The following is a 9,383-nucleotide window of genomic DNA, read 5'->3' as shown; positions in this document are numbered from 1 at the left end:
GGCGCGTTCCGCGCGTTTCACGCGTATCCGCGACGCCGAGCGTCACGCCGCCCCGCGTCCCACCGCGCGGCGCGGCGGAGCAATTAGTCACGGTGCATTTAATAAATCGCCGGCTCCCGTTTAGCGAGGCGAGGGTTAAGTCTTGCCTCTCTTCCGCTTACTCTCCCCCTTTGGAAAATATCCAATAACGACCGGCCTGACTCCGCTCGTCCGTCGGCGTGATCCCGCTCCGCTCCTGCGCCCAAGCATTAAACCTTCACCTATCCGTTCGAGGAGATCGGCTTACCTTAATAATTGTAGGTACACGGTCGCGCTTCAAGGGGGTTAGAACGTTACCCGGTGCCGTGCCCTCGGTTCTCTCGTCAGGGCGCGCAGGGAGTTCACCCTTCGCGCGAAGGGTGTTACCATGGCGTCTATCCGGCCGACGCCGAAAAGCGCGTTGTCAAGGCGAAGTGATCGAAAGTCGCGAGAGATGTAATGAAACATTCTTAGCGCGACGAGGGCTCGTATTTTGATTGGTGAATGGCACTCCTCGCCCAGATGAGAGCGCTCGTAAGGGAGTCTCGGAGCTGACTCGATGAGGACTAATGCAAGGTATCTTAGTATACGGCTAATGCCTTTTTTTAACGCCATGATAATCTGTAAATAGATAGCGCCGCGTTGATAGAAAAGCGGCACAAAGTGGCACAAAGTAGAAAAAAAATAGTATTTTTGAGATAATGGAAAGAAAGGGTTTCCTTAAAGACTAACATATTTCTGTGGAAAAACACACATTTGTAGTTTATTTGCTTATGTAGAAAAGTATGACAATTTTGATAAGGTAAATGGATGAAAACACTCGATTAGGGTTGCAATGTTCGAATTTTGAAAGTTCATAACATGGCTTTTAAAGAATACATTAATAATTGAAACATGATATGGAAAGAAAATGAAGTTATACGCAGAAAGGATTTTGTTGTTGGATCATCAAAATAATTATGCAGTTGATTGCTAGAACATTAAAACAGTTTGCAACATTGATTATTATGCTTGAGATTCTCACGTAATTATCTTAGTGATTCCAGAAAATTATTATCAGATCTGTGATTTGTAATTAAATTTTTAATACTTTTAAAATTTTTAATACATTTTTAATTAAAACATTATTTTAATTGAGAATTTATTAATTAAAAAGCTCTCTCTCTCTCTCTCTTTCTCTCTTTCTTTCTCTAATGAAAAATTGCTAATTTTGAGATGTGTCACTTTTCCATCAACGCAGCGATATAATTTTTGATATTACATAGAGCAATAATAAAATAGATAATGCCAGAAAATATTCTGAATAAACAATTTATAATATAAAATATTCTGAAATTCTGTTTTATAATAGAAACTATTAAGAATAAGCAGATCCAATTATAATTTCATATAATAATTCAATATTAATTATATTCTAAAGAGGGCTACAAAGAAAATATGAAAAGAGGGGTATATTCAAGAGCACAAAGAGTACTTTTGCAATATTTGTATAAATAAATAATTTGTAAATAGCAACTTGATGATATCACAAATTGTCAAGAACAAGATTCGTTGATGTTTGAATAAGTATCGTTTTATTAATATCTCTCTTATTATTTACAAAACTTTATAATAATCTCTAGCTGATTTTCTCACCACGACACACTACTCACTATCGTCAATTCTATACTTTTTTTTTTGTTTTGCGTAATCGTTATACTGTAATGCTCGATAATGCTCATCCTCTAAATCATTTATCTATAATGAACGTCGCTCGATTTAGAAATTCGTTGTCGACATGCGCGCGACACACTTCCGTCTCTCTTCGCACCACACAACGTCGCTTATAACAAACGTGTATTTACAATATAAGTGTCATTTACAATTGAACGTGCGAAATCGTAAACTTGTTCTAAGATCCCCACTCGCGACGAGAACGCGCGAAACGCTCGTCGAATTTCAAAAACGCTTCGGTCTGTCCCTCGCGTTCTCTCGCAATTTTTCACTGTCTTATTTCGTTTTTTTTTCGCCGAAAAGGAAAGCTTCGAGAGCTCTCTCTCTCTCTCTCTCTCTCTCTCTCTCTCTTGCTCTCTCTTTTGCGAATAAAATCGCGTTATTGAGCTATAGAGATAAAGTCATCTCGATGAATCGACATATCTCGATAAATCTTGAGTCTTAACAGAAAAAAAAAATAGAAAATTTTACCATTTGTCTAACCCTCTATAAACTCTTTTTGCTTATGAAAAAAATTACACTGAAGAAAAATGATGTATTAATAGCGTTATTCTAATTGATAATAATCTTGTTAATTAATTCAATAACACTATTAACATCTAAACGCCTTTTGCATCATATCTAGCTTTTTCCAATGCTTACAACTTTTTTATTAATCAAGAAAAAATTACACATTGACGGACTATGCTTAATAAATATTCATAAAAAATTAGTTTTGGAAAAAAAGAAAGGATTGAAAGTAAAAGTTAAGGAAAGATTTCCTGATAATCGAAGACGACTTGTGTTATGAATTTAAATTTTTCCAGTTCGAAGAATTAGTTTATAATTAACAAAAATATATATTAAGTTGGTAAATGGAATATGTGTGTAATTTTGTGATTTTTTTTTACCTGTCAGTAATTAATTAAAAATAATATAAAACAAGTCCAAGTCTAATAGTCACTCGACTACTTTTTTCCTCCTCAAAAGTCACAACTTTAATTTATTCCCTTTCTCTAAATAAAATTTTAGCTCATGATTAGATATGTCTATGTTCAGACACTCATTATACTCATGATTAGATATTCCATATTTAGACACTCTGATATTCACTGCCAGTGCTAAAAATAGTGCATGTAACGTATACTACAGATTTTCAGTACTGGCAGTGAATATCGGAACGCAGCCCGAGTATGTGTTCTCTTATAGCGTTTTCGAGTGGAATGGGGTTGAACTCAACCCAGATCGGTTAACTCGAAAGTACCATGACCTCGTCCAATCAGAAACCAAAGTAGAGCATATGACGTCATTAATCCGACCTGGGTTGGGTTCAAACCCAATGCACTTGAAAACGCTATTCGTGTGGCATTTAAAAGTCAATGAAACAAGTATATCGTTCTCTTTTAATAAAATGTCGTCTGTTTCATAAATACTATTATAAATTAACAAGATTATTTTCAATTAAACTAATGCTATTAATACAACGTTAATGTGCTTCCATGTATGCAATCCCCCGCAAAAGGAACATATTAAATTATTAAATTTAAATTTAAAATTAAAATTTAATTAATAATTTAATCTTAAATTATTAAGATTACAAAGTATGTTTACAACTTCCAAGTCATTTGGCGCTATAGAGGATTAACTTACATATCTGTCGTGCGAATGTAACAAAATTTTGCTCGAATTTGACGGAAAGTAAAATCGTTATCCATATCGCAAGCGTCCAGATTGGCGAGGTTCTGGCATAACTGATAAAAATGCCATATATGTATATAGATACATATCGTGAATAAAATAATACATGTCAACGTAGCGACATATCTATATACATATATACATATATATATGTGTGTGTGTGTGTGTGTGTGTGTGTGTGTATGTGTATGTGTGTGTGTGTGTGTATTTGCGCGACAATTCTGCAAAATCTGTCGCGTAAATACGGGGCGCGCGCGGCGCCGGAAATTCGTCGAACGTTTGACAAACGTGCACATTGTCTGGAAGCGACTTTCCGAGCGACAATGTCGCTCGCGAGAGCGTGTCTCGGATGTCGCGCTGTCGGTGAAATCGAGTCACAATCACGCGACGCCAGTGTACTATTTCGTAATTCGAATCGACGGATTTCCAATCCATCGAGTGGACACCCGGGCCAACGATAATTTCGCGAGCGAACAATCCGTTTCGGCTCCCATGCTCGATTGTAGCGCGGCGCGGCCGTGTTTTGTTTCCTGGCGCCGCGGCGCTTTACAATGTCGTTTATTTCGTGCATAGGCGAGCGATCCTCCGCAAATCACCGAAATTCGGATATACGAGCTTCCTCCGATTCTTCTAAAAAAAAAAAAAAAAAAAAAAAAAAACTAGAACTTTTTTCCTCCCTCGGAACATTTTTTTGTAACATACGTTTTGCGAAAAATAGTGTACTTTAACGACGGCGTTGACGCTAATAAAAGTCGATTATTATTTTCCACGAAGGGATCGTACGGATTCATCAACTCTTTTTATTATATTCTATTTTCAAAACGCTAAAGTCCGAATATCGAGGTGTACAATATTATATATTAAAAAAATAGTCGAAAGAAATGAAACGAGTTAAATAAATTTTTGTTAAACAAAATCGGAGAATACCCTTGGAAAAAAAAAAAATGTATTATCTCGTTCGCAGGCTTCAAAAGTACGGTGATCTCGGCGGGGCAAAAAGTGAGAGATTAAAATGCGTTACTGAAATTTTCGAAATGCAGTTTCGTGAAGAACAAAGATGTGGATCGCGTCGCGAGCACCGTTTAATTGATCGTTAATTGAGATTTGGGGGAAGTGAACACTTGCTCCAGTTGATTTACGTAGAGAGATTTACAACGCGCGTGTTGTAAATCTCTTCTCGTGGTGCAACTCCGGGGGAGCCGCCATTCCACGTAAAACGTGAACGTGTGAGGCTTCATTCGATTCGACGTGTGTACTTATCGATCGATTTACGCGATGACAGATGTAAAATCACGGTGACGGTTACTATAGCGATGCACGATGATCCCGATTCGAGTGTTCTCATCGTAATATCACCCTTGGCTGGCGCATTTTCAACCGCGTACTCACCGACCACAGGCGGTCGCTAATTATCACACTAATAGTCCCTACAATCACCGAGCAAATACCCATCGATTGTCAATTGCCGTAACGTCCCAAACAAAGTCCACAATCAGACGTAAGGTGTCTTGAGCTGGTGTCGTTCTACATTAATCGCAAGTCAATCCTAAGCTTGTTGCGACAGTCAATGGCTGCGTTCAGCAGAGAAAACTAAGTTGGCATTTAGTGATTCCTTAATATGATTGGTTCTTGCTTTCAGTTCTTCGCTGGATCCAAGTGTAGGATCCAATCGTATTAAAGAATCACTAAGCGCCAACTGATTAGTTTTCTCTGCTTAGGCATTCAAAAACGTCAATAGTGTTATCGTAAGAGGCTTACAATCGACTTGCGACTAACGTTATATAGAACCAGCTTTATAAAGACAAACGTGTTTTTTTTAAATTTTCCTATTTCTCATAAGATCTTTTAGACGATTTTCGTAAAAACGTCTTCGAGATGTCTTTCAGACGTCTTACGTACCAACTTTGAAATTTTGTTGTCTGGGGTCACATTTCTAATCGGGCAGCATGTTACCGGACTATGTACGGATGCACTTCACAAAAAGGAAAGAAAAAGAAGACCGTCCTTTTGGTATCCACGTGGGCATGGCTCACGGGAGTCCTTCTTCTTGCTTTCCTTAAAGCAGATACGTAGAAAGAGAGAGCGGTCTCGCTCGCGCAATCTCGAACGACCCGCGACGGATCAGCCGCGATTATAGAAAGCCTGAAGGGAGAATGAACCTTGAGCAAGAATTACTCCAGCCAATCAGAAATTGGACGCTCCTAAGAATTATTTCAATCACACGAGAGACTCGCACGACTATTGGCGTCTCTCTCCCTTTAGGCTCTCCAGCGACCGCAAACGGCGGAGACGAGGCTCCAGGTTCATCCCGAGCGCCGTCGGCCGTTGATCCCGCAATCCGCGGGTCCCCGTATTTTGCGCGTCGTGAATCACGAATGACGATTCGATGAAACGACAGCAGAGCAGATCCGCGTATCCACACACATTTCCCTCCCACTCTTAAGAGTCTTAAGGACTGTCGTCGGGTATGGCGTACCAGGCAGCTGGATCCGCGGCGAGGGCCCATGGGCCTGCGACGGAGGGATTGGCGTAGGCCGCGGCCCCCGCCGCGGATGGCGCGCACTACCAAGCTCGGCCCTGCAATGGTAGATACGCGCCGCACTGCGGCTGCTGTTGCTGCTGCATGCCCTGCTGCGCGCTGGACCGCGTGTACGAGCAGTGCTGCAGGCTCTGACTCGAGCTCATGACGTGGCTGACGCCAGCGACGACCGAGTGATGGGACACCGAGGAAGTCGCCGCGTGATGGGTGCCATGAGGACTCGAGGCCGCCGTCATGTGCGGCGCCGGACTCGCCAGGGCCGCGCTGGGCCCACCGCGGCTACCCTCGTTCCCGCCGCCGCCGCCGCCGCTCCCGCACGGCTTCCCGTCCTTCACCAGCACCGGTACCGCCACCCGCCGCGGCGAGCTCGCACTCTGGAACAAACGTATCATTGCTTCTTGATGCGACATTGCGACGTGCACAGGGAAACCGCGTCAATTGTCAAATATATATAGGTTTGGAAAATAATGATAAATCTTTTGCATAGGGGTAGAATGGACTAAACTGAGAAGAAAAGTGCTCTACCATTTTGTAATTATTAATTGCTAAAGTATAAAATTGATCTTCAATAATTTTTCACTCAAATACTATCAACTTGACAGAAAAACTGCAAGAGACAAACATTATTTATTTTCTTCTCATAGAACTCTAAACATTTTTTCCAGAATTTTTTATCAACTTTTTAGGACTGCATTTTCTTATTTTTACCAACATGAGAAAATTCTGAAAAAATTCTCAGAACTTTATGAGAAGAAAGTAAAAAGAATAAGAAAATTTTTGTCTCTTACAATTTTTCTTTAAAGTTGATAGTATTCGAGTAAAAAATTATTGAAGATCAATTTTCGGCAATTTTGAGCAATTAATATCTTATTATTATAACTATTATAGCTAAAATCGTAAAATGATAGAGGATTTTTTCTTCTCAGTTTAATCCATTCGGTCCCTACGCGAAAGATTTATCATTACTTTCCAAACACCCTGTATATGTATATATCTACATATATTTATATAATTCGCCTACATACTTTATTCATATATTTTAACATCTCGAAGTAGTATACGTCGCGATATCGTGATACAAAATTATTCAATCATAGTCGATTATTCTCCTCGCATTCGATCGTGATTAGTCAATTTCTTTAAGCTTAAGACTTAAATAGAAATTTCGGAAAAACCATACGATTAATCAGAATTGTTATCGTGCTAAACTTAAAAGATTCTGATTGATTGTATGACTTTCCAAATTCCGATAATCATGGAGAAGCACCCTAAGTTTCACGCCTTAAAATCTCATTGTGGACGCCGCTTTATAGAACGTCACGGAAACGAATCGAGCCGAGCGATCATTTGACCTGCTACTATACTATCGTAATCAAATTCCATATTCTATTATTTATAAATTACGTAACATAAATCTGGCTTTTGTACGTATATCGGTGATTTGATATAATAGAAAGAGCGTTTCGGGAAATATCAATATAAAAAGTTTTTACGTGATTGTAATAGTCAACGAGACGACGCGACGATCGTTTTCGGTTATTACGAACGTTTAATCGCACGGATATTTATTTTAACTCATATATTTACTTGTTTGTAATATTAATTGTCACAAGACGCATATAGTACATATTATTTATTATTTCAATATACAATTAGGCACGAAAGTGCACGGAAGTGCAGTTAGGAGCAACAGGTGTAGCGTCGCCGCGACGAGTATACGCGTGAAGTTATCCGCGCGACATTCGCGAGTCTCAACCGCCATTAGGATTTCATTCGATTTCGTCGGTTGCGATAATTCTGGTCAGTTCTACGAATTCGTCGATCGGTGAACACCATCGATGGATATCATGGCTTCGTGTAATCGTATTTTTTTCCGGAATGTAACAAAACGTGCGAGAAGTGTACAGTTAACGACCGGGAGTGCTGTGAAAAGTGTCGCGCGTAATTAATTTTGTTTCCGCGAGTGTTGTATTGTCAAGTACGAAGGAAACGCAGAGAAGCTGAGAGGAGGCGGAGGCTTGGAGGCGTCGGGCAACGGCGGGGCAATCACAGGTGATTTGTTTTTTATTTGCTACTTGCGATGTTAATTGTTTGTCGCACAGTGTGTTTTATGTATCACTTTGAATTTTAATAATATAGAATTATTAAATATCTTTCACGGAAAAGACAGTTTTGCTGAAATTTCTAGAAATTTAGCTGGATACAAATCTAAAAATAATTTTATTCAATCATCAATAATCAATCATCAAGGATTCAATCATCAAGGATCAAAATAATTATGTAGGACGCTCAAATTAGATGATTGCTAGAATGTCAAAAGTTTTCACAGTATTGCTCATCATGGTCGAGATTCTTACGTAATTATTTTGATGGTCCAACAAAAGTATTTTCAGATTTGTATTTAATTAAATTTTTAAATAAAGCAGAATTGTTCTTTCCGAGTAAATATTTATTGTTCTACAATATTTAAAGATTAAAATATTAGAAAATTAAAATGTAGAAATATTTAAAACTTATAGAATCATAATTTTCTTTACTTATGTGTTATTTGCAATGTTAATTGTTCCTCTGCAATTGCATAGCATATTCCATAATAATATATTAAATATTTGTTATTTTAAGCTACTTAAAATATTCAAAATATATTAAACATAATATTTTACTTATATTTACATATAATACTTTCAATGTATTTAATATTTTAGAATCGCGAAAATTATGTACAGAAAAAGAAAGTTAGAAAATAAAAGTTTATTTCTTCAACTAATAAGATAACAATAAAAGATTATATTAATAATTAATTATAATAAAAATTTAGATATGAACATTTTCCTCTAAAGTTATATGTATAATAATCTTGATAAATTTCTATTTAAAACATGAGTAAAATAATCATCTCACAATAATTCATTCCTGAGAATGATTAATTATTAAGGGCATTACTTTAATTTGGATAAATCTGTTTTTGTTTACAGATTATATACCAATAATAAACAAATAAACTCCGCATTGTATCGGTGAGTTCGATAAATCATTTTATTGGATCGAAACAAAAGTTTGTAACGTTATGATAATTTTAAAGTATGTAACTTCACAATTTAAGCAGCTGTAACTTCATTAAAAATGAACAAAATTTAAATTTAAAAAATGGATTTTATAGAACTGAAAATTTCTATACTTTCGAAAGGTCACTATGTTTTTTTAATTTCTGCGAGTTTGATGATTTTTGCAAATAGAAAACTACAAGCTGAACGAAATGAGAACTTTTTTTCACTTTGTGGGCCAATCACGTTAAAAAAAAAACATGCGAAAATTTTCGACTGTTTATTGTAAAAACTAAAAATTTTTCCTATAAAATCGTTTTTTTAAAATTTCCTAAAATTTTTTGTTATTGAATTATTGCGGATTAAATAAAAAGGATAACATTTTAACTTTG

The 9,383-nt window shown here is 37.3% G+C and overlaps 1 protein-coding gene across 1 annotated transcript in view; it reads right to left on the bottom strand.

Annotated features, from left to right (window-relative positions):
- Nucleotides 1-5,766: 5,766 nt before the first annotated feature.
- LOC108749923 (homeobox protein Nkx-2.4-like) overlaps nt 5,767-9,383 on the bottom strand; it is a 40,316-nt gene continuing 36,699 nt past the window's right edge. Inside the window, exon 4 of the mRNA XM_018488957.1 lies at nt 5,767-6,321. Coding sequence (XP_018344459.1) covers nt 5,971-6,321 — 351 coding nt within the window. The 3' untranslated portion in view covers nt 5,767-5,970. The remainder of the gene's footprint in view (nt 6,322-9,383) is intronic.

Source organism: Trachymyrmex septentrionalis, unplaced genomic scaffold (genome assembly GCF_001594115.1).
Source record: "Trachymyrmex septentrionalis isolate Tsep2-gDNA-1 unplaced genomic scaffold, Tsep1.0 scaffold32, whole genome shotgun sequence".
Classification (NCBI taxonomy): domain Eukaryota; kingdom Metazoa; phylum Arthropoda; class Insecta; order Hymenoptera; family Formicidae; genus Trachymyrmex; species Trachymyrmex septentrionalis.
This window is presented reverse-complemented; position numbering and strand designations above follow the sequence as displayed.